Here is a 25,930-nt window from a genome sequence, read left to right as displayed (position 1 = left end):
TTGAGTAAATAAGATGTTATTTCCCAGTTTAGTATATTGGTTGCCTATAAGAGTCTTTTCATACAAGGAATGGTCACTTGCACTTGTATTAGAATATCTGGGACAGCATGGTGGTTGCTTTTTTTCCTAATGGCCCAAGAACTTAGGTTTCCAGGAATTTGACCAATTTAGCAACTGAAGGTTTAGTACAACATAGGGCTGCCTAGATCCTTCTGTCTTGATTTGCCTTAAAAGCCAAAGGGGTAGAAGAGCAAGGAGAATACATTAATCCCATGAAGCGAACAGGGCAAAAAATCCTATTGGCTCTTGTACCTAATGCATTTCTGCCCCATGGGCTCATTCTACTCTGGGTGGCTCATACATGTACAGTCTGTACCCCTAATTAGCCTGGTTTCTTATGTTCTGGCTCCAAACCCATCAAAACCTTTCCTTGCCCTTCCAGGTGTTTCCAAGGCTGTACCCTTGCTCTTAGAACCTCAGAGAACTTTGCTTTCTCCTCTTCTATGAACCTTAACTTATTGTAATGTATTATTAAGGGCCTGCGCCCATCAGGACACTAGGTGGAGAAGGAGTTTTCATCTGGCCCATCTCTGGTGTCTCCTAACTTGAGCCTGGAGCTTCACAGCTGCGGGGCACTCATAACCCCTTTTGCTGAACTGAGGTGCTCGTTCTCCTTGGGAAGAGAGGAGCTCTGCATGGATGGTCCAGGGAGGCTGGCCACCCAGGGGCCTGCAGGCTAGTAACATGCTGGAATGCCCAAGGGTGACCTCACAAAGCACGAATTCTCCCCGAGGACCCTTCTCTGTGGCCTCCAGAATCTAGGTGGCAAGGGTTCCCTAAGCAGAAATTTTCTGTTGGATGATAAGAGTGAGGAATAAAAAGCGAGAGTTTGGAGAATGTTTCAACACTTGTACCACCAGACCCACACCAGAGTCGTGTCCAGCTCCCTGTTGGACAACACGTTGGCGGTATTCTGCGCGAGATGCCGGACGTTCCAGTAAACACTCTCCGTTTCTACTGCTTGTTAGGAAGGGGCACTCGGCGGTGGGGGCAGGGTGCCAGTGCGCTCAGCCTCCCCCCGTGGGCGCTGACCACTCCCCAGACTGAGGGGCAAGTCCTCGGTGGGCTGGCTTCTCTGAGGGGTAGGGCTGGGGAAGGGCACGCATGTTGCTTGTTCGGGTTTAGTGTCAGGACTGGCTGGTTAAGTCAGATGTTCAGTCATGCTCTTATTTGGCCCGTGGACTGAATGACGAGTTTGACCTTATTTGTCCTTTCCTGTTAACTGTGTTAGATAATTTAAAGGCTTTTTGTGTGTGTGTGTGGGGGTGTGGTAACCAACCCTATCTCAAATCAGATCATGAAAATTACACATCTTGCTTTTATGCATTAAAGAAGTATATTCATTCTGTATTTTTTTTTACTGTTGTGAGAATGTGTTCATTTGTTACATATAGTGGAAAGAAATTATACTCTTTGAGAAAATTTGCAAAGCACAGATAAATATGGACAAATGGGAATCACCTACAACCTCACCACTATCAACATTTTGACATATTTTCCACCAAGTGTTTTCTACCCATTTTTGCACAGTTGTGATAACAAGTAGAGAATTTGTATCTTGTTTTTATGTTTTGCTATTCAGTGGATCATAAACATTTTTCTAAATCATGAAAAATACATAGACATTTTCATATCTGTGTAATATTCCATGGGATGGATATGCTGTAATTTACGTAACCAGTCTTTTTTGTTAAGACTTTTAAATTGTTTTGGTAAATAATGCTGCGATAAACACATTTGGCCCAAGTCACTGTTTTGCATTTCTGATTGTATTCTCTTGGGGTAGATTCCTTGGGTCAGAGGATATGAACAGTTCTAAGGCCTTTCAGAAAAGTGTCAATTTACATTCCTCCTTGCAGTTTATGACAATGCTCAATCACACCACACTGTTGCTGCATTAAATATTATCACAATGGTGTCTTTGCTGATTTTATAAGCAAGAAGGATGGTTTTACTTAATTTCTACCTTTCTGATTAGTAGTACTGTTGACCATTTTGGGAAAATTTATTGCCATTGTATTTGTTTTATGAATTGACTGTCTTTGCCCATTTTTTTCTTAGAGTGTTTAGTTTTTTATCCTTGATTTGTAAGCACTTGTCTGGGTGATTATTTAATTATTATCCATTTTCCTCACTAGACTGACAATATTTAATTTTGCTCATGTTATATCAGCAGTGCCTGCTGTAACACCTGGCATGTAGTAGTTACTCAATAAAAATTTGCCGAATGAGTAAATGAAGATGATGCTTTGTTTTGCTTGAGAAGGAGTGGTAGCCATTCTGTTTCAGAAGTCTAGAGAGAAAGAACTGAAACTGAGTGAGGACAGACACACTAGATGATCATCGTACATATTTCAGGGGTCATTCAGTCAGTATTCAATTGCAATTTGAAAGTATATATAAACTTATCTCACAGAAGGGGAAAGAAGACCTAGTCCCTACAAAAAAGGATGCATTGTCTGGGGACCCAGCTCTGTTGTGAGATAATCATACCTCTTATTCCACTTTCTGACAGGAGGAAAGACACTCAGTGTCAGGCATTTGTGAAGAGAATCATAACGAGTCCTCTGTTTAAGGTGATCATGATCAGCATCATCTCGATGAACGCCTTTGTGGTGGTCTTGTGTACTGATTACAAAACAAGATACAAGTTGTTCAGACTTTTTGAGGTAAGCAGACAAAATGGATCCTCTTTTTTTTCTGTTTCACCTATTTTAATTCTGAAAATGTTAGGCAATTTTTAAGACATTTCATTTAAGATAATTTTCTGTAAAAAAATTCTAAGGGCTTTTGAAATACACTCTAAAATCTGGGAATATGTGGGGTTCCGGCAGAGATGGATGCGTAGGTAGAAACCCTTCACTTCCTCTCACAATCAAAAGGAGGATAACCACCAATCTAAAATCAATAAACAACCAAAATCACCAGAAAATCAAACTGCATGGAACTCTGACAATCATGGAATGAAAGAAAAAAATCAACCAAAACAGTCAGACCTGTAAGGCGGACTGCGTGGGCCGGACCACGTGGGCCGACTCAGGAAAACCGAGGCCAGGAGGCTGAGAGACGGGGCTCGGCAGAGCTGCATGGGAGAGACTGGCTTCAGGGGAAACTGAGACTCAGCCGACTGGGGCCTAGGGCCGGGCTTGCTTCGTGGGAGATACTTCCAGGCTCACAGGAGATTCTGTTGGAAAGTGCGCTAGAGAGGAGCAGGTGAGCTGCATTGTTCCCTCTCTGATCCCTCCCCCAACAGGCCGTGCAGCAAAGAGGGTTGCCCTGCCCTGGTGAATACCTAAGGCTCTGCTCCTTACACTTAGTAGGTCCGCCAAGATAAAGAAATATGGCCCAAATGAAAGAACACAGCAAAACCTCAGAAAGAGACCTAAGTGATGAGGAGATTGCCAACCTATCTGATGGAGAATTTAAAGCCCTGGCAATCAAAATGCTCACAGAACTGATTGAGCTTGGTTGAAAAATGAGAGAACAAATGAAAGATACCCAAAATGAAATAAAGCAAAATATTCAGGGAACCAATAGTGACAAGAAGGAAACCAGGATTCAAAGCAACAATTTGGAACAAAAGGAAGAAATGAACATCCAACTGGATCAGAATGAAGAAACAAGAATCCAAAAAATGAAGAGAGGCTGAGGAGTCTCAGGGATAAACAAAAATGTTTCAACATCCAAATTACAGGGGTGCCAGAAGAAGAGCAGCAAGAAGTTGAAAACTTATTTGAACAAATAATGAAGGAAAACTTCCCCAATCTGGTGAAGGAAATAGACTTCCAGGAAGTCCAGGAAGCCCAGAGAGTCCCAAAGAAGTTGAACCCAAAGAGGAACACACCAAGGCACATCATCATTACATTACCCAAGGTTAAAGATAAGGAGAGAATCTTAAAAGCAGCAAGAGAAAAGGAGATAGCTACTTACAAAGGAGTTCCCATAAGACTATCAGCTGATTTCTTAAAAGAAAACTTGCAGGCAAGAAGGGGCTGGAAAGAAGTATTCCAAGTCATGAAAGGCAAGGACCTACATCCAAGATTACTCTGTCCAGCAAAGCTTTCATCTAGAATGGAAGGGCAGATAAAGTGCTTCCCAGATAAGGCCAAGTTAAAGGAGTTCATCATCACCAAGCCCTTACTATATGAAATGTTAAAGGTACTTATCTAAGAAAAAGAAGATCAAAGTTATGAACAGTAAAATGACAACAAACTCACAATTATCAACAAATGAACCTAAAAAAAAAACAATGGAAACAAAAACTAAGCAAACAACAAGAACAGGAACAGAATCAGAGAAATGAAGATCACAGGGAGGGATTTCAGTGGGGAGGGGGAAGGGAGGAATAGGGGGGAAAGGGTACAGGGAAGAAGCAGCATAATTAGTAGGCATAAAATAGATGGGGGAGATAAAAAGATGATACAGGAAACAGAGGACTCAAAGCACTTATATGTACAACCCATGGACATGAACTAAGGAGTAGGGAATGCTGGGGGGTTGGGTGGGCAGGGTGGAGGGGGGATAAAGGGGAAAAATTGGGAAAACTAATAGCATAATCAACAAAAAATACTTTAAAAATGTAATAAAATCTGGGAATATGGCCCTGGCTGGGTAGCTCAGTTGGTTAGAGCATTGTCCTGATGCACCAAGGTTGTGGGTTCTTTGCTGGTCAGGGCACATACAAGGATCTGTAACAAAATGCAGGTCTGGCTGACCGCCACTTCGGAAGCAATACTTGAGGCAGGTGCTGATGTAAAGGAATGTGGTTTTCTTCAGGTGCCGGCACCCTGGAAAATGGGGGACCCTCATCTCAAAGCCCATCCTAGCGTCTCAGGTGTCATGACTAGTTATAATTCCAAAGGTAACTACCAAGAAAATAAAAATGTACAGAAAAACAAATGAGAAGGGAATGAAAATGATGCACTACAGACACACACACACACACACACACACACACACACACACACACACACAAAGCCATGGTGGAGGAACTGAGGGACAGAAAAGATGTGACATATGTAAAAGAATAGCAAAATAGCAGAACTATTTTATCATTAATTACCTTAAGTGTAAATGAAACTCTACAATTAAGACAGACTGGATCATCAAAAAGCCCACATGTATGTTGTCTATAAGAGATTTACTTGAGATCTAAAGATATGAATAGGTAGAAGGTGAAAAGTGAAAAAATATTTCATGCAAATAGAAACCGAAAGAGGGCTGGGTTGGCTGTACTAACATCGGACAAAATAGACATTGAGGCAAAAACTTAAAAAGAGGCAAAGAAGGACATTGTATATTGAAAGGGGTCGATTAATTGGGAAGATAAAAAGTTTTCTCAAGTACGTATAGGGCGTTCTTCAGTGTAGACCATATGTTAGGTCACAAACAAGTCTCACATGAAAAAATAATAAAATCACACAAATATCTTCTCTGACAATGGATTGAAACTAAAACTCCGTAACAGCAGTAAGATTTGAAATTTTTTCTACTATATGGGAATTAAACAACATATTTAACTAAAGGTCACTGTTAAATATCCAGTAGGTCAAAGGAGATACCTCAAGGGAGAGTAGAAAAATATGTTAAGACAAGACGCAATGAAGACACACCATAATAAAACTTACAGGATGCTGCAGAAGCAGTGCTCTGAGGGAGATTTATGCCTATAAAAGCCTGCATAGGAAAGAAGAAAGGTCTCAAATGAATAACCAACTTTACACCTGAAGGAACTACACAAAAAAGAGCAAACTAAACCCAAAGCTACCAAAAGGCAGGAAATAGAAAAGGTTAGAGTGAGATAAACAAAATAGAGAATAGAGAAACAGTAGAGAAAAATAAAAATTTTGTTCTTCAAAATGATCAAATTGACAAGTCTTTAGCTATATTGACTAATAAAAATAACAAAAGACTCAAATTTCTAAAAATACAAATGAAAGTTAGGACATTACTACTGACCACTTATTTCTGTGCTGACCATACAGAAATAAAACAAGGTTATAGGAGAATGCTATAAACAGTTAAATGATAACCTAGGATGAAACAAACCAACTACTAAGCTGACTCAAGAAGAAATAGAAAACAGACATATTGAAATAGACCATAACAAGTAAACAGATTAAGTCACTAATCAAAAACTTCCCCAAAAGCAATGTCCAGGACCAGATTCCTTCACTTGTTAACTCTGCCTTGCATTTAAAAAAGAATGAACATCAGTCCTTCTCAAACTCTTTCAAGACAGAGAAGAGGAGGAACTACTTTCAAACTCATCTCATGAGGCTAGCATTACCCTGACACTAAAGATAGGCAAAGACATAATGATAAGAAAATTACAGACAAATATAATGAATATAAATGCAAAAATCCTCAGTGCCATCATAACAAAATGAATCCAGCAGCAGCTTAAAAGGATTATGCACCATGACCAAGTAGGATTTATCCATAATGCAAGGTTCATTGTACAAAAATCAATGTAATACACAAATAGAATGAAGGCAAAAATCCACATGACTCCCTCAGTTGATGCTGAAGAAAATCTCACACCTTTTGATCCAAAGATACAAATAGGTTGAAAGTGAAAGAATGAAAAGTTATTCCATGCAAATAGACACAAACAGCTTTGTTGGCTGTACTAAAACAAAGAAGAAACAGAAGGAAAATTCTTTAACTTGAGAGTAGATACTTATGAAAAAATTCACAGCTAACATGATATTCCATAGTGAAAGACTGAAAGTTTCCCCCTAAGATCAGGAACAAGACAAAACTTCCTGATTTCACCATTCATCAGACATTGTACTGGAAGTTCTAACCAAATAGTTAGGCAAGGACAAGAAATAAAAGGTATCCAAACTAGAATGGAAGAGCTGAAATTATCTTTATTTGCAGATGACTTGATCTTATATATAGAAAATCCTGAGGAATACACACATGTGCCCTGGCTGGTGTGGCCCAGTTGGTTGGAGTGTCATCCTATAGACTGAAAGGTCATGCATTTGATTCCCGGTCAGGGCACATGCCCAGGCCTGGGGTTTGGTCCCATGGCTGGGTGTATTTGAGAAGACAGCAATCCATGTTTCTCTCTCATGTCAGTGTTTGTCTCTCTGTCTCCCCGTCTCTTTCTCTCCCCCTCCCTTTCCCTCTCCCTTTCCCTCTCCCTCTCCCTTTCCCTCTCCCTCTCTTTCTCTCTCAAAGCAATGGGAGGAAAAGTGTCCTTCAGTGAAGGTTTAAAGAAAATTAAAAAGGATACATGCACGCACATGCACAACTATTAGAGCTATCAAACAAATTCACCAAAGTTGCTGAAGACAAGACCAACAAGAAAAATCAGTTGATTCTCTACACTAGCAGTGAACAATCTGAAAAGGAAATTATGAAAGTTCCATTTCCAATAGCATCCCAAATAATAAAATACTCAGGAGTAAGTTTACCCAAGGAAATGAACAATGTGTATAATGAAAGTTATAAAATATTGCTGAAAGAAATTAAGTAAGACTTAGATAAATGGGAAGATGCCATATTCATGGATTAGAAGATTTAAGACTTAGAACTGTCCAAAATAAACCATAAATTCATTGCAAGCCTTATCAAAATTTTAACAGCCTTGAAAAAAATGAAATTGGAAAGCAGGTCTTCAAATTCCTGTGGATGTGCCCGCGGCCCTGAGTGACCAAAACAATATTGAAAATGAAGAACAAAGTTGGAAGACTTGTACTTTCTGACTTCAAAACTTACTACAAAGATTAAGTAATCAAAACAGTGTGCTACTGGCATAAGGATACACATACACATAGACCCATGGAATAGAACTGAGATTCTAGACGTAAGTCCAACTGTCTGTGGCCACTTGGTTCACAAGGGTGCCAAGACCATTCAGTGGGAAGAAGGATAGTCTTCTCATCGAACGGTGCTGGGACAACTTGATATCCACGTACAAAAGAGTCAAGTTGGACCCCTTTCTCACACCATATACAAAAATAAACTCAAAATGGATCAACATCCTAAATATAAAAGCTAGAACTCTTTTTTTAAAATATATTTTATTGATTATGCTATTACAGTTGTCCCATTTTCCCCCCTTCACTCCCCTCTACCCTGTCAACCCTCTCCCACCCATATCCCCCCCCTTTAGTTCATGTCCATGTGTCATAAGTTCTTTAGCTTCTACATTTCCCATACTATTCTTACCCTCCCCCTATCTATTTTCAACCTACATTCTATGCTACTTATTCTCTATACCTTTCCCCTCTCTCTCCTCCTCCCATTCCCCTGTTGCTAACCCTCCATGTGATATCCATTTCTGTGGTTCTGTTCCTGTTCTAGTTGTTTGCTTAGTTTCTTTTGGTTTTGCTTTAGGTGTGGTTGTTAATAATTGTGAGTTTGCTGTCCTTTTACTATGCATGTTTTTTCTTTATCTTCTTTTCTTAGATAAGTCCCTTTAACATTTCATAAAATAAGGGCTTGGTCATGATGAACTCCTTGAACTTGACCTTATCTGAGAAGCACTTTATCTGCCCTTCCATTCTAGATGAAAGCTTGGCTGGATAGAGCAATCTGGGATGTAGGTCCTTGTCTTTCATGACTTGGAATACTTCTTTCCAGCCCCTTCTTGCCTGTAAGGTCTCTTTTGAGAAATCAGCTGACAGTCTGATGGGAACTCCTTTGTAGGTTACTGTCCCCTTATCTCTTGCTGCTTCTAGGATTCTCTCTTTCATTTTTTACCTTGGCTAATGTAATTAATGTAATTATGTGCCTTGGTGTGTTTCTTCTTGGGTCCAACTTCTTTGGGGCTCTCTGAGCTTCCTGGATTTCCTGGAAGTCTATTTCCTTTACCAGAATGGGGAAGTTCTCCTTTATTATTTGTTCAAATACATGCTCAATCTGTTGCTTTTCCTCTTCCCCTTCTGGTACCCCTATAATTCAGATGTTGGAATGTTTAAAGATGTCCTGGAGGTTCCTAAGTTTCTCCTCATTTTTTTGAATTCTTATTTCTTCATGCTTTCCTGCTTGGTTGTTTCTTGCTTCCTTCTGGTCCACTCTATTGTTTTGAGTCCCAGTTTCCTTCCCTTCACTATTGGTTCTCCGAGCATCTTCCTTCATCTCTTTTATGGTAACCTGCATTTTTTCATGTAATTTGCACCCAAAATCAACCAATTCCATGAGCTTCCTGATCACCAGTGTTTTGAACTGTGCATTTGATAGATTGGCTATTTCTTGGTCGCTCAAAAGGATGAGTCCTGGGGGACTGATCTGTTCTTCTGTTGGACACATGTCTCTCTCTCTCCTCCCCTCCACCCCCCCGCCTGGTCACTCTTGTTATGGTGAGGGGCAGAGCCTTAGGTGTTCACCAGGGCTGAGCACCCCAGTCACTAGATTGTGACATTGTATGTGGGGGCGGGAGGGAGGGAACAATGGCGGTAGTCCCGTTCTCCTGGGATCTCAGTCCCTTCTCTGGGATCCTGGGTTGCGCACTCTGCCCTGGTCCACAATGCTGCCTCACTGGGTCTGCCACTGCAGCTTGCGTACTCAGGGTCCACTGCTGCAATCTTGTGCGCCTGGAAGGCTTACGCACTCCCGGTGCCTTATGCGCCCAGTTCTCTCCAATCTCCGCGTGCCGCGACCCCCGCCGCGCCCCGTGCCCACTCCTCCTCTCAGCCCCCCTACCGGTCTGGATGAACGGGTCTACTTCAACTTCTTGGCTGTCCGACTTCCATTCAGATAAATTCTCTATCAGTTCTGGGTGTTATTCTGGCTCTAAATTGTTGTTGTTCTAATCTTGGTTGTGTGTGGAGGTACGGTGCATCCACCTATGCCTCCATCTTGCTGGAAGTCTAAAGCTAGAACTCTTAAAAGAAAACAGGGATAAGTCTTCATGACCTTGGATTTGGCAATGGATTCTTAGATATGCCATCAAGAACATAGGTAACAAGAAAAAATAATTTGGATTCATCAAAACAAAACCATTTGTGAATCTAAGGGCACTATCAAGAGAGTGAAAAAAATACTTGTAAATCATGTATCTGATAAAGGATTAATATCCAGAATACATAATGAACTTGTACAACTCAACAGTGTAAACAACCCACTTCCAAAAAATGGGCAAAGGACTTGAACAGGCATTTCTCCAAAGAAAATACAGAAATGACCGATAAGCACATGAAAAGATGTTTGACATCACTAAACATTAGAATGGGAAATGCAAATCAAATCCACAATGAGATACAACTTTATGTCCATTATTAACAGCTAGTATAAAGACAAAGAACCATAAATGGAAAGTAAGTGTTCATGAGGGCATGAGAAAGTAGGACCCTGTGCATTTTTCATAGAAATAAAAGGTTTAATCCACCATAAAAAAGTTTGGCAGTTCCTCAAAAAGTTAAACATAGAATTACCATATGATGCAGCAATTCCACTTCTAGGTATATACCCAAAAGAACTGAAGACAGATATTTGTACACCAGTGCTCATAGAAGCATTATTCACAATAGCCAAAAGGTAGAAGCAACCCAAGTGTTTGTCAACTGACAAATGGATCAAGGAAATGGAATATTCTTCAGCCTTAAAAGGAATGAAATTTCCACATGCTACAATGTGGATGAGTCTTGAAACCATTATGCTAAGAGAAATAAACCAGAAACAAAAGGGCAAATACTGTATGGCTCTACTTAAAGAAAGTACCTGAAACAGGCAAATTCATATGGACAGAGAGTAGAATAGAGTTTACTAGGAGTGGAGGGGAGAGGTGATAAACAGTATTGTTCGTTGGGTACAGAATTTCTGTTGGAGGTGGTGAAGTAATTCTGGATGTGGATCGTGGTGATAGTTGCACATTATTGTAAATATACATATTCCCACTGAATTGTACACATAAAAATGGTTAAAAATAGAAATTTCATGGTATGTATATTTTTCCACAATCAAAAACAAAGGTAATAAATACTCAAAACTAACCTTCCACACACTCAATTTTACAGTTTAAAAAGGTGAATTTTATGGTACATGAAGTATATTTCAATTTTGAAACTTAAGGAGTTAACCTGTTATATAAGAGCAACAGAATAATATCAAAAAAGAAGGAAAAAGGCCCTGGCTGGTGTAGCTCAGAGGACTGAGCACCAGCCTGCAAACCATAGGGTCACTGGTTCGATTCCCAGTCAGGGCACATGCCTGGGTTGCGGGCCAGGTCCCAATTTGGGGGTGTGTGAGAGGCAACCACACATTTATGTTCTCTCCCTCCCTTTCTCTTCCCCTTCCCCTCTCTAAAAATAAATAAATAAACTCTTTATAAAAAAAAAGAAAGAAAAAGGAAGATGTAGAAGGGGAAAAAGAAGGAATGTAGATACAGGGAAATAGTAAAGATAAGACAAAATGAAATAGAAAACATATTCAATAGAAAGTATCAATAAAACTAAAAGTCAGGCCATAGAAAATAATTAAAATAACTTTCTTCATTAGGCAAATAAGCTAAATAGAAGCCCTGAAATCTGTTAAGAATTATAAAAGGAAATTACAGATATTGTTGATATCAGAAATCTAATATTTTCATGCCAATATAGTTGAAAACCTAGCTGAAATAAGACAATTTTCTAGAAAAAATGTTACAAAACTCACTCAATAAAAAGCAAAAACCTGCAATCATCTTATATGTTTATATATGTTCTTTAATGGTGATAAAGTGTTGAATTAGTATTTAAAATTTTTCATCTCCCAAAACAACTGGACTGGATAGCTTCATATTCATGGAACATATAATTCTAAACCTATAAGACACCTTAAGTAATTAAATAAATAAGTATCTGCCCTGCCCACAGGCAATTTACTTTGTGAATTTTCATGCCAAATTAGACAAGGATAGTATGAAGAAGGAAAATTGTACCCAATGTTATGAAGTTGGACACAAAATTTCCAAACAGAATATCAGGAAACTAAATTTTAAAAACGCATCCCAAAGATAGTACACCATTTCCAAGTTGGGTTTTTTCAGGGATGTGCATATTAGAAAAATCTACACATTTTATTAGCTAGCTTAAACTATTAAAAGAAAAAAACCTTGTAAGATCATTTCAAGAGATGCAGAAAAAAAGTTTATCACGAATATTGTTCATGATAAAAACTTAGCAAACTGAAAAAAAGAACTTATCAGACTAGGAATGGGAAGGATGTGTTTTTAAGCTGATTAAGCGTACCCATGAAAACCTGTATCAAAATCCACAATTAGTCGTGAAACTAGCAGTATTCCAGTTATTATTGCTAAAATTTGTATTAGAGTCTTAGCTAATATATAATACAGGAAAAAGAAATAAAAAGCATTTGGGATTAGAAAGTGAAGAAAATTACTCATTATTCACAGGTGATGTGATTTTTGCATAGAAATTCCAAAAGAACCTGAAAGAATTATTAATAAAGGTAATATATAAAAAGCCCAGCAAGTTTGCTGGATATATGATTAATAAATAAATTTAAATATATTTAATAAATCAGCAACAAAAAAGATAACACTTCTAATAACAAAATATTAAAAAGTTTTAAAATATATTTTATTGATTATGTTATTAAAGTTGTCCCATTTTTTTCTCCCCTTTATTTCCCTCTACCTTGTACCCTCTCCCATTAGCATTTTCCCACCTTAGTTCATGTCCATGGGTCATACATGTAAGTTCTTTGGCTTCTCCATTTCCCACATTATTCTTAACCTCCCCCTGTCTATTTTGTACCTACCACTTATGCTTATTCCCTGTACCTTCCCCCCATTCTTCCCCCTCCCCCTCCTCACTGACAACCCTCCATGTGATTTCTAGTTCTGTGAATGTGTCCCTGTTCTAGTTTGCTCAGTTTATTTTTGTTTTTGTTTTTGTTTTTTTAGGTTTGGTTGTTGATAGTTGTGAGTTTGTTGTCATTTTGCTGTTCGTAACTTTGATCTTTTTCTCAGATAAATCCCTTTAACATTTCATATAATAAGAACTTGGTGATGATGAACTCCTTTAACTTGGCCTTATCTGGGAAGCACTTTATCTGCCCTTCCATTCTAAATGATAGCTTTGTTGGGTAGAGTAATCTTGGATGTAGGTCCTTGCCTTTCATGACTTGGAATACTTCTTTCTAGCCCCTTCTTGCCTGCAAGGTTTCTTTTGAGAAATCAGCTGACAGTCTTATGGGAACTCCTTTGTAAGTAACTGTCTCCTTATCTCTTGCTGCTTTTAAGATTCTCTCCTTATCTTTAATCTTGGGTAATGTAATTATGATGTGCCTTGGTGTGTGCTTCCTTGGGTTCAACCTCTTTGGGACTCTCTGGGCTTTCTGGACTTCCTGAAAGTCTATTTCCTTTGCCCGATTGGGGAAGTTTTCCTTCATTATTTTTTCAAATAAGTTTTCAACATCTTGCTCTCTTCTCCTGGCACCCCTATAATTTGGATGTTGGAACATTTGAAGTTATTCCAGAGGTTCCTAGGCCTCTCCTCATTTTTCTGAATTCTTGTTTCTTCGTTCTGTTGTAGTTGAATGTTTATTTCTTCCTTCTGGTCCAAATTGTTGATTTGAGTCCCAGTTTCCTTCCCTTCACTGTTGATTTCTTATACATTTCCCTTTATTTCACTTTTCATAGCCTTCACTTTTGCCCTGTTTTGTGACCATACTCAACCAATTCTGTGAGCATCCTGATTACCAGTATTTTGAACTCTGCATCTGATAGGTTGGCTGTTTTTCCGTTGCTTAGTTGTATTTTTTTCTGGAGCTTTCATCTGTTCTTTAATTTGGGCCATGTTTTTTTTTTTTTTTTTGGTTTTGGTGCACCTGTTATGTAGTAAGGGGTGGAGCCTTAGGTATTTGCCAGGGTCGGGCAACCCACATTACTGTGTTGCGGTGCCATATGTGGGGGAGGGGTCCGAGAGGGAACAATGCCACTTGTTTAGCTCTCTGCTGGCTTTCAGTCACTTCTATGGCTTCCCACAGGCAAATTGGGCCCTTCTGGTGCTGATTCTCCGTTGGTTGGTTTGTGTATGTTATAGGACTCTGTGTGTCTCTCCAATGAACTCTCCTGTGAGGCTGGGAGTTTCTCCTGCCACTGCAACCCCCACAGGTTTTATCAGTCAGAGGTTTTGAGGCTTTGTTTCCCTGTTCTGGAACCCTGGGTTGCACTGTGTCTCATTCCCCAGTTGTTCTGCTCGGTTTGTCTGCACACATATGTGGGACTGCCCACTCTGCCAGGTGCCGCTTTGCCTCAAGTCCTCTCCACCCAGGCTGCCCATGTCCGCCCCTCCTACCTGTTTGAATGAATGTTTCTTCTTTAACTCCTTGGTTGTTGGATTTCCATACAGTTTGATTTTCTGTCAGTTCTGGTTGTTTTGTTTTTAAATTTGTTGTTGTCCTTCTTTTGGTTGTGCAAAGAGGCAAAGCGTACCTACATATACCTCCATCTTGGTCAGCAATCATAGAAAAGTATTTAGAGGCCCTGGCCAGGAAGCTAAGTTGCCTAGAGTGTCACCCTGATACACCAAGGTTGCAGGTTCAAGCCCAAGTCAGGGCACATAAAAGAATCAACCTATGAATGCATAAATAAGTGGAACGACAAAACCATGTCTCTCTCTCTCCCCCCCTTACCCTGCCTCCCTCCCTTCCTCTCTCTAAAATATATATATGTCTAATCCTACAAACCTTGTCACCCTTGCAGATCTTGGAGATGATCTTTGTGACCATGTATAGCGTTGAGTTCTACATGAAGGTTTACGTGGACCCCATCAACTACTGGAAGGATGGCTACAACCTGCTAGATGTGGTGATTATCATCACTCTCTCGATCCCCTACTATCTCCGCAAGGTCAAGGGCAAGCACTATCCCTACCTCAACATTGCTGATGGCATCCAGTCCCTGCGCATCCTCAAGCTCATCACCTATAGCCGTGGCATCCGGGTGAGTCACCTGGGGTGCTGTGGGTCTGAGAGTGCAGGGGTCAGGGCCTGTCTGCTCAGCAGCCCCTGATGAAATAATAACTGTACTACTATCATCCAGCCGGTGAGTCCTACTGTACGGCAGGTTGATCTTTACTGATATTATTTCATTTAATCTTACAGCAGTGGTAGGAAAGGTATTATTAGCTCTATATTACAGATGAAGAAATTGAGACCCAAAGTCACTCAGCAATGAGAAGCCAGAGCTGAGATCTGAAAGGCGTGTCTGACTCTAGAGTCACCTGAGCTTTTCCTCTCTGCCATACCGCAAAGTGCACCGTTTTCTTAGGCACAGACTCTTCAAACACCGTGCGCAGGGGGAGTCCAGTTTTCTAGTAGCCCGGGCTCCTTACTGCTTTCCCCAAACAGCTAGAAATCTGCTGCTGCTCATGATGGGAACAGTCTCGTTGCTCTGGAAGTGCGGCTCCTGCTGAGAAGTCGTGCAGTGACTGGCCTTTCCTCAGTTCTCAGAGCTGACCCACATGCTCGTAGGCATCAGCCTGGGTGCAGGATGCTTGGCCTGGCTCTGCACCCTGTGTGTCCATGCTTCTGTAGGAAGGGGCTGGTTTGGACCTGTTTGACCAGTGAGAGCATGCTAGCCTATTCGGCTGAGATTGCTCCTGGCCTGGCCTGGCATCTGTCTAGGGCCTAGAACTGACACACGGGGAGCCCCGGTCCCAGGGGGAGAAGATAAGGACCATGTGGAAGGACTCCCCCTGCCACAAAGCTCCCTTCATTCATTCCTCTCCTTCATGTAGTCACGCAGTGTGTGTCCCCTCCCACACAATGTAGTCCAGCCGACGCCTCCTCCCTGTGGCGAGGCTTTGGAAAGAGGGGTCTGCACTCCTGGCCCCCACTTCCTTATCTGTCATTTACACCCTGGCTCCTTCCCTCCACTCCAGGTTACTAGTCCCTCTGAGGTTGCCAGCAACCTCCTTGTCACTAAGCCCACTGGCCGTTTCCCTTATATCACTGCTCTCTCTGGGTTTGCCTCCGTCTCTTGGGCATGACTTCTGGGCTACATGTTTCTTTGCCTGACTCTAATTGTTGTTTTCTCAGAACTGTCTTGAGTTCTCTTCTCCGCATATTCTCTTTGGGTGATCTTTTCTACTTTTTGGGAGTTTTCACCTTCCCATGCCTCTTTCTTTGACCTTCATACCCAACTGCCTCCTGCTCCTCAAACTCAGCATGTCTCAGCTGGAAGTCGTCGCTTGCCCACCCCCCCTGCCCCCCGACTCTCATCCCCAAACCCTGACTCCTCCTCCTGTGTTTTGTCTTTTGCTGAAAGGCACTCCCCTGACCCAATTCACCTTCCAAGTAATACATTGGAGTGTTAGCTTTGACTGCTCTCTCCCAGGGTCCTGTTGCATGGCTTCCTACATAGTTACCGAGTGTCCACTTCTTTTCATTCCCATAGCCATCACTTCCCACCCCCGACCTTTACCACGACTCCTGCCGTGGCTTCCCACACCACTGGGAGTTCTGGGATCAAAATGCCCCAGCAGTTGGGGGAATCTCCAAGATGTACATGAAATCACGACACCCTTCCTTTTGAGACCTGAGCTTGGATCCCCTTGTTTGTGGGCTAGAGACAGACCCTGGAGTGTGACCTAGGAGTGGGAAAGCAGTGTCTGAGGTGCTGGGCGTTGGAGTCAATGTCAGGTAGGTTCGAGAGTAAGGCAGGTGGCCAGGAGAGAAAACCGGAGGCCCCTGGGGAGTCAGTGCCAGGCGGTGGGCACCTCAGAGTGAGGAGGGATCAGACAGTGGGAAGTGAGGCCTGGTTTTTCCAGGTGTTGGGCACCAAGGGAGGAGGGGCCTCACATGGCTCAAGGGTCGCCGGGGTTGAAGAAGTCAGGGACGAGGAGGCCTGGGGGTGGCGGGAGGCTGAAGGCCCCCAGGATGACAGCAGGGCGGGGTGGGGCCTGACAGATTCTGAGACACTAGGTGCGGGGGAAGCTGGAAGGTCGGCTCTGCCCAGAAGTAGGGCCTTTGTCCACGGGGGTCGGGGCTCCGAGGAAGAGGCAGCAGACAGCTTCCTGAGTCAGGCCTGTGGGGGATGGGCAGCCTCCCTCAGGCAAGAGAGGGATCGCCATGGAAGGAAGGAGCCAGAGACCTGCAAAGTCACAAGAGGAAGCAGGCGGTAGCACTGGGCTGCGAGAGGAGGGCAGCAGAAAGGACTGGGGCAGTAGGGACTTCTGTCTTGGGGGTTGGGGGCCAGGGCACTGACCTGTATTGGCACCTGGAGAGGCTGAGGGCACCAGCTGCCTGCTGAGTACGTTGTCTGGGCCTTGTTCTGACAGCCTGGTCTGAGGCGAAGCCTGAGGCTGCCTGGGGCTTAGGTCCTGGCAGGGACAGGCCATCCTTTGAGCCCAGGGATCCAGTGCAGGGAGCACAGCCCGCCCCACTGGCCGAGGTTTATCGCAGAGCTCAGCCTGGCTTGCTTGGTGACTGCAGGCTTCTTCTCAGCCTTGGCCCCCGCAGACTTGCGCAGAGACCTGTGGGCACGCAGGCACAACGTACGCACTGACATACGGCCCGTGTTTGACCTTGGGTTTTCCGTTATTTAGCAGAGTCTTGTACCCGAACCTGGGGATCACCAGGCTCCCTGGCTGTGGTTCTTCTGTGACCTTGGGGATATTACTCGACTGCAGGTCCTCAGGGGTTTAGAAGTGACTCTAAAGTGTGTGCCCTGGCTACACTGGCCTGGCCAGCTGGCCAGGGGAGCTGCAGGCACCAAAGGTGGAGACCTGCAGCTCTGCTATTTATATTCATTGGCGTCTGAATGAGGCTTTAACAGAGCCACAGCCTCCATGCCCAGAGCTGGCGCTTCCGCACATTCTTAGCCTCTGTCCCCTGATGAGTCAAAACGGTGCTCTGCCTTCCACCTTATGGTAGTAAACTTGCACCATGAGGGAAGAGTTTCTTGTTTTCTACAGAGAGAAGTTCTATTAGCTGGGCACCCAAGGGCCACACTGCCCGTTTCTCTGCATTTCGGTCCAAAGAACAACCTTCAGAAGTTGGGCTGTGAGGGGAGCATCAGCCTCACCTTCCTCCCTGCCTCCTCCTTGGGGCTTATCACTTTCCCCACATCAGAGCAGCCGGGTTGGTCATGGACCCTGCCTGGAGGTCCTCTTCATACCCAGAATGCCCCAGGGCTTGACCCAGAGCCCAGGAAGGCTAGGTATTGTTTCCTTAAAGAATTTGGGAATTCAAAGTCAGGAACTTACTGGGGGCTAGGCTGTAGACCTCACAGCCTGGGGCTTCCTTGAGGAAGAAACTGCAGGCCTTGGGGATCTGGGCCAGCGCCTGGGGACCACGCTGCTGCACATTCCGGGTTGTGGACCAATAGGTCCTGCCTGGTTGTGCTCGAAGAACACAGCCAAAGCTGTTGTCAGGTGTCAGTCCCATGGAGGCTTCCAGTGAGTGTGACCTTTTCTCTAAGGCCGTCCTTAAAGCTGCTTGGCCTTGACCTCAGGCAGCTGGCCTGGAGGTGGGAGACCCAGCCGGGTCCTCTCCTCCTTTTCCCAGTGCTTCAGCTTCTGCCACTCTGTGCGCCCCCTTCCCCACCTGGGCAGACCTCACCTGCAGACGTGCCCTGTGCATTGCTCTGCCAACTCACCTCTTCAGTTGCGATAGCTCTTGGGAAAGAAGTTCTGTCTCTGGCTCACAGGGAAGGAGGCCATTTTTCATATCTCAGCTCTTTCAGAATGAATCTCAAAGCCCTGATGTTCTTCCTCCTCTGAGCCAGGAGGGAGGCACCTGAGATGCATTCAGCCATCAGGCAGCTGCCCAGCCAGCACCCGTGCAGGGCAGCCCTGGTGCTCCCGCGTGGTCTCTCTGCTTCCTGCATTACCCCTAACTGCCTAGACGTCACCCTTCTGTGTCCCAGCTCTCTCTGTCAGGCCCCTCCTTTCCTAGCATTAAGCTAATTGACAGTTTCCTGGCTTAGAAAAAGGGGCCTCAGTGGCTGAAGGTGGCGGCATGAGGCAAAGGGCTGGAGAGCTGGGCCCCATTGTGCCGTGGGTGTGGGCCTGGCCGAGCCATGCTCTTCTCGGAGCCTCTGCTCCCTAGTCTTGCAATGCGAAGATTGATAACCCCTACCTACCTTGACACGATGCCTGTGACAGCGTCTAGGCAGGTGAGCGTGTATGGAGCACCTACTAATTACATGCAGGGCCCCGGGTCCTGAAGCATGAACGATGAAGAGCCCTGCGGAGTGCTCCCTAGCTCTGGGCAGTGTGGCAGGAGGTCAGGCTGAGGTCACAGGACAGAGACCTGCCTGTGAAGGGGGGCCCAGGAAGGACGGGAAGCCACGATCCTCTCAGCCTCTTCCTTCCCCCTCCCTGGGCGGCTCCCCTCTTCCTCTTAGTCCTGGAAGGGCACCCAGGGCTGGGCCTCGGTGGGAAGCAGGAGCAGGCTACCTTGGCATGAGCATGAGGCCAGACGGGTTCGAATGGAACAGTTTGTGGTGCTGATGGGGAGGCTCCCCCAGACCTGAGACAGCACACACAGTGTGGCTACAGACGACAGAAGGTGGGGGCCAGGCATTGGGCTTGTGGGACTGGACTGGCCCTCGATCTGGGCAGGGTTCCCTTCCCTCCTTCCATCTCTCCGTCCAACCATTTGTGGGCAGGCAGGGCACTGGATGCTGGGGACAGCCGTGGGCTGGGCGGGCTGGACCCTGTCCCCTGCGCCCCACCCTCGCGGCAGCCTGGCCTAGCCCAGCGCCTCTGCCTTGCAGACGCTCATCACCGCCATCGGGCAGACAGCCTACACCGTGGCCTCCGTGCTCGTCCTGTTCTTCATCCTGATGTACATCTTTGCCGTCCTGGGCTTCTGCCTGTTTGGAGGTCCCGAAGGGGGCGACCTGAACAACTGGGAGAACCTGGCTGGGGCCTTCTTCACCCTCTTTAGCTTGGCGACGGTACTGTGTCCGGGAGCAGTGGTGGTGGGGTCCTTGGGAAGGGACCACCAGCAGGTGCGGGTGTGTGGACACTTGGGCTTCCCGTGGGGGCCTTCCCCATGTTCAGATACCTCGCTGGGCGGGGAAACTGAGGCAGCAGTGAGTGCTCCGGCCAGGGGTCCATCTCTATCTCTAATCTTATCACTCCCTGGAGCGTTCCCATTTGTCTCACAGAGCTGTGAAAATGTCACAGCGTTCGCAAAAGATGATTCACTTGGATTAAGTTTAATTTAGAAGTGAAGCCCATGTCACTTAGCCTTTTGGAACGGACTAAACCACACAGGCCCACCCAGAATAAGCCTGCAAAGCCTGAGTCCAGAAGTCTAGACTCTGTTGGGCTCTGGAAAGACTGGAGTCTTTCCCAAGGAGTTTCCTGGCAGAGCGGCAGAGTCTTTTGGGAAAGGATGGGAAGCCTTTAGGAGAAGAGCCTCTGGGAGCCTTGGCCAGAAGCGCCCCCACCCAGTGGTGCCCTGCGCCCCCAGGCCACCAGGATGCACTGGAGTCAGTGGATTGGGGACTTCCGAGGGGCTTGTATGGGGGCAGAACCAACTTCCTTCTAGCAGGGCGAGGCCTCCATAAGGTAGGTGAGCGGGAAGCCCACCCCGCTGGGCCTTGGCACTCGGCATGCCCTCCCTCGCCCGAGCAGGTCGACGGCTGGACAGACCTGCAGGAGAAGCTGGACAACCGGAATTTCATGCTGAGCCGAGCGTTCACTATCACCTTCATCTTGATTGCCTCCTTCATCTTCCTCAGCATGTTCGTGGGTGTGATGATCATCCACACTGAGGTGAGGCTGTATGTGTACGGACTGGGCGTTGGCTCAGGTGTGGCAGGCAGGCTCAGGTGTGGGCCCAAGTCTTCAGGGAGGACCCTGAGCCAGCCCTCTCCTAAAGTGGAGGGGCGGTGGCCCAGGGGGCCCTCTCTACCCAGCCCTACTCTTCTCCCTGAGCCAGTGCGTTTCCCTGCCTCATGGTGGTGGCCAGCAGGACATGGGCTTGGGAAGTCACTGCAGCTGCACTGGCAGCTTGAGTTGGGGTCCTCCTGCTGAGGGGTCCGAGCCGCAGTGCAAGGCTAGGTAGCAAGAAAGTCTGGAGGTGGGTGTGCAGGGAGAGCCCTCGCCTCACCTCTGGCCCCACTCTCCAGGACTCCATTAAAAAGTTTGAGCGGGAGCTGATGCTGGAGAGGCACCTGACGCTCCTGAAGGAGAAGCAGGTGATCTTGAAGCGGCAGCAGGAGGAGGTCAGCAGGCTGATGCAGATGCAGGTGCGCGGCCTCCCCTGGCGGCAGACACACAGCTGCATGGCAGTGGGGCTGGGTGAATGGCCAGGAAGAGGAGCCTTGAGGCCTGCAGGGAGGGCAGGCTTCGTTCTCGGCACTTCTGTATTTCTCCGGCCCTGCGAGCATGTGGAATGCCATGATTGTAACCTCTCCCTCCTTCCTGGGCCGAGCTGCGCTGCTGGGCCCTCTGCCTGCTGTGCTCTTGTTACTGAGGGCTCACTGGGCTCCCAGCAGGCCCCGGGCGCCCACCCTCTGAGTGGGTGAGGCCATTCAGAGGTGGTGTGAAGCTCGGTTTTTCTACATTGAACACGAAGAGCACAACAGGCTGGAGAGTGTCGGGCACGGTACGGCTGTAAGGCTGGGCTGTGAGCTCCCCACGCTGAGCCCCGCATGCCCTGCCAGGTTTGGAACTGCTGCCCCTTCCTCTCCCACGTCATCAGCGCTTCCCTCCTCAGCCTCTTCCCTGAGGCAGAGTCATCTGCCTTTCTCGGCTGTGTTTTAAGGTTTGCTCAGGGCAGGTGAGACCATGCTGTGCCACACTCAGGCTCCCACAGTTTCCTTCCTGTGTCACCTGTCCTCACCTCAGTGACGGTGGCTCATGAGGCTACCTCTGTCAGGGGGTCCTGGCTCGGGAGGGGCTGGGTGACTGGGGCGAGGCTCAGGATTCATCCTGGGGTCAGGGTCAGCGCTGCTGGGGCTCCTGTGGAGGGTCCCCAGGCCTCTGTGCGTCTCGGATGTCACCCCTTCCTTATCGTTGATCTCTTCATGCTGCCCTCTCTAGAAAAACGTTGACTACAGAAGTTTCACTGAGCTGGTGGAGAACTTCAGGAGGACCCTGCGGCACACTGACCCCATGGTCTTGGACGATTTTGGCACTAGCCTGCCCTTCATCGATGTCTACTTATCCACCCTGGACAACCAGGACACCACAATCTACAAGTCAGTCCCGGCCCCGCTGACCTGGCCCAAGGAGACCAGGCACTTCCGGGCCCCCTGCTTCCTTGAGGCAGGGCCACATCTGGTCCCGGGACAGTAGGGGGTACAATGGCCGATGAGCAGGTTGGGTGGACCGAGGCCCTTCTTGGGTGTGAGGGTCCCGTGTATGCACAGGGCTGGGCTGAGGCGTGGACAGGCCCAGGATGGGGTGACTCTGCCCCCCTGCCCCGCCCCAGCCGGCCCTGGACTGTATTCAAATGTGGCTCCTTTGACTTTCCGGCCTGCCCTCACTGACCCCTTTCCAGGGGCAGAGGGAAGAGCATGGCTGGTGAGTCAAGAGCTGAGGCCCCTGGCCTGGTTCTGCCACTGCCTTCCTCCAGGACTCAGGCCCATCCCCGCCCCTTTCCCGCTTGTCACGTGAGGGGCTGTGGGGCTGATTCTGTGAAATTGTGAGTTTGGCCTGGCCCAGGGCTGTGCTCGGCAAAGTTAGCCGGGGTGGTACCTGGCTATTACTGTGGAAAAGGGACCTGAGTGTGGCCCTATGGAGCCACAGTGGGCTCTTGGAACGAGGAAGGACTCGATTAGCCTGGTTTCTGAACAGCAGTCTCCTGGAGGGCTTCGTGGACCGGAGGAACTACAAGGGGGCCTCAGGGAGCATTTCCTCTGGGCCCAGACGGGACCAGGTGGTGTCTGTCATCTCCGCCTGGTCACCTCATGCAGAGCCCAGGACTGTGTTGTCTCTACCTTGCCTCACATGATACAATAACTCCAGGGGCCACAGGTGGAATGGCAGACCCGGGTTCCAGTGCAGCCCGACTGGGCTCTGAGGTCCCTCCTCTTTCTTGACCCCACGCCTGCTGGGTGTGGTGGCCGCCTTGGTGCGATGGGTGGGGCCTGGGTGGAGCAGAGCCCGGCCCTGTCAGCTCCGGCCCCCTCTCCTGCCCTGCTTCCAGGCTCCAAGAGCTGTACTACGAGATCGTGCACGTGCTGGGCCTGATGCTTGAAGACTTGCCGCAGAAGAAGCAGTCCCACTCCTCAGAAAAGGCGGATGACACGTAGCTTGGTGTGGGCGCCCAGGCCCAGAGGGCCTCAGCCTGTGAGAGGCCCCAGTAAACACGGGCTTTCTGGGCTGGCCTCTGCATTGTTGCTGCGTCACGTCACTTCCCCACCCTGAGGGCTGGGTCTGGGCAGGTGCCCATGGTGCCCGATTCCCCAACACCCCCACCTCACAATGCAGCTAGATCTCTGGGGTGGGCAGGAGGAGGCTCAAGACTCGTCCTGGCCAGGGGGTACACCCAGAGGCCACACTGGACCTCTCCTCCCTTGACCCAGTGCAGGGACCTGCTGTGTTCCTGGGGAAGCTGTCTGAGGACCCCGGACCCAGAAGGGCCCAGACCTAGCAGCCCCCTACAAGTGTGTGGCTCCTTCAAGCTGGTGTGACCTACTTCCCTCTTGGAACCTCTGCAGCGCTCACCTCCGGGTCATCCCCACACCTGGCAGAGCTACATCTCTCTCTCTGGGCCCACTGCCCTGGGTACCCTCTTTGGAAGTCGCCCCTGCTTTCTCCCAGGCTCGCAGAGGCCGTGGTGCTCCGAGGGGGTGGCAGTGACTGGCAGGGCTCTGTTGTGTGGGCATGGAGCTCGGGGTAGGCTGGTCTGGCTGGCTAGCTTCAGGCACTTTGGGCTGCTTCCCCTCTTATGGTCGGTTAGGACTCTTCACCGAAAAGGTGGGCTTTTCTGCAACATTCCTAGCCAGGTGACTGCCAGAGCTGCCCGGGCCCTGGGGCCCGCTGGTCCAGCCATGATGGAGCCATTCGAAGGCCCAGGTGGGCCAGGGGGCTGGTACCCCTTGCCCCCAACTGGCCAGACCAGAGGTCTGGTTGTTTCCCCTCTGCTCCATGGCTGGGGAGTACTGAGGCCTGTCACCTTGGCAGTGACATCTCAGACAGAAGGGGGTGGGTTCTGGGAGCAGCCAAGTGCAGAAAGACCCAGGACCCACACTGGGGAGTCAGGTCAGCAGAAGATACATGGGGTTGAGTCGAGAGCGGGTGGACACGAGGGTGGCGTGGGTGAGCCCGTGGGTTCCGGGCCTGGGCGATAGCACCCCTGAGGCCACAGGACAAGGGCAGGTAGAAACCTATATTTGTGGTTTCACTTCTGTATTGACTACCATTTACTGAGCTGTGTTGGGTACCAGGATTCTGTGAAGAGAGGCCCACAGTTGAGTAGGGGAGAAGGAGATCCAGTGAGACTGGATGAGGAAGTCTCCTGAGGAGGCGACAATGCCTGTTTGAGTGCAGGGAGCGCGCATCTGCTAGGTACTCACATCGTGTCCATTTGCGGGCGTTCACCTCTCAGGACCAGACTGAGAATTTGTGAGCGGTGCCCAGGGCTGCTCTAGAGAGTGAGGCCTGTTGCCCTGCTGTGGGGGAGACCTCTGAGGGCAGGGAGTGGAACCTGGCTGCCCCTGGGGGTGGGGAGGGCGCTGTGCCTCTGCCCGGGAGCAGGGCCTGAAGGAAGCAGGGTCCCCTGCCCTTCGTGGCAGGGGGAAAGGTGTGGGGTCCCATGTGTTCAGTGCCTCACTGTGCTGGCTGGGGCTCCCAGGGGTGCTGGGGTGGGTGAGCACAGTCAGCAGGGCAGCCAGGCCTCCGGCAGAGGCCCCACTTGGCTCAGGGACGCAGCAGACAGAGGTGGCCAAGGGCTTGCAGCTGCTGTGCCAGCCTTGCTCTTGGGAACACGAGAACACATCAGCTGCTCTCGCCGGAGCCCTGGGAACTGCCCCAGGGATCTGGGAGCGAGCGAAAGATTTAAAACTTGCCTCAGGGAGTTAGAAAGAACCCTGGTTTCCGAGTCAGGAGACCGGGATTCCTTCATCAGTGACCGTGGGCAAGGCGTCCAGGCCCCGGAAACCTCGTCTGTCTGCTCCGAGAAGTGGGCTGATAAATCCCTAAGGATCGGATAGAATGGTGTGAAACAAGATGTGGTCGACTTAGCGGTGTGTGCTTTCTGGCTGTCAGCTCTGCCGCTGCTTGGCGGCCAGCTGCAGAGTGGGCTGTGCCAGCCAGGGGCTGAGAGGGGCAGGGCCAATGTCAAGGTGGCTGGAGGAGGGTCAGGAGCTGAGAGCAGGGAGCAGAGGTCAGGAACCTGTGGGGGGTGGGGCTGGTGCAGGGCCTGTGGCCAGCAAGAAAGACCCGGGTGGGAGGTCTGGGTTCCAGGCCCAGCAGGGAAGCCTCGTGCCTGGGCCACTGGCCTGTGGCAAGCTGTTTCTAAGGGCACAGGCAGAAGGCTGTCACGGAACAGAGAACTGTGAGAGGGTGACGTGTGGAGGGCTGGCCCAACACGGCTGGCAGAACGAGCTGGCGGATATTTGGCGCAAACTCTCAAAGCAGCATTTCTGCTTGGCTCTGCTCGCCTGTAGAGCAAACACTGGTAGGCTGGAATTCCCACTTGGGCTCTCACCAACTCAAACAGGCTTGGCCAAGCTTTGAATTGATTTGCTTGGGGCAGAAGTGGCTCTGCTTGTCCAGGCAGCGGAAGCAGGACCCTCCTGCCCTCCCCCGACCCCGGGACCCAGCAGAGGTGTCCCCTAATGGCTCTCTCATCTCCGTTCTGCCAGCCGGGGGGGTTTGGGGGCTGCACTCAGAAGCAGGGGGCACCTGGGCCTGAATCTTCGGGTCACACCCAGGCCCTCCCCCAGCTCTGTAGGAAGGATCTGGAATCCAGGGCTGGAGGTGTTTGGAAGGTGACCAGA

The 25,930-nt window shown here is 48.0% G+C and overlaps 1 protein-coding gene across 1 annotated transcript; it reads left to right on the top strand.

Moving 5' to 3' along the window:
* Positions 1–896: 896 nt before the first annotated feature.
* CATSPER3 (cation channel sperm associated 3) lies at positions 897–24,538 on the top strand. Its single transcript, XM_045820510.1, has 8 exons — positions 897–997; positions 2,576–2,729; positions 14,726–14,965; positions 19,745–19,927; positions 20,613–20,753; positions 21,110–21,229; positions 22,026–22,183; positions 23,134–24,538. The coding sequence occupies exons 1-8, from the start codon at positions 897–899 to the stop codon at positions 23,237–23,239; spliced, it is 1,203 nt and encodes a 400-aa protein (XP_045676466.1). The 3' UTR covers positions 23,240–24,538.
* The last annotated feature ends 1,392 nt before the right edge of the window (positions 24,539–25,930 follow it).

Source organism: Phyllostomus hastatus, unplaced genomic scaffold (genome assembly GCF_019186645.2).
Source record: "Phyllostomus hastatus isolate PE091 unplaced genomic scaffold, TTU_PhHast_1.1 phas_contig_150, whole genome shotgun sequence".
Taxonomy (NCBI): domain Eukaryota; kingdom Metazoa; phylum Chordata; class Mammalia; order Chiroptera; family Phyllostomidae; genus Phyllostomus; species Phyllostomus hastatus.
Note: the sequence above shows the minus strand (reverse complement) of the source record. Positions and strands in the feature narration are given on the sequence as shown.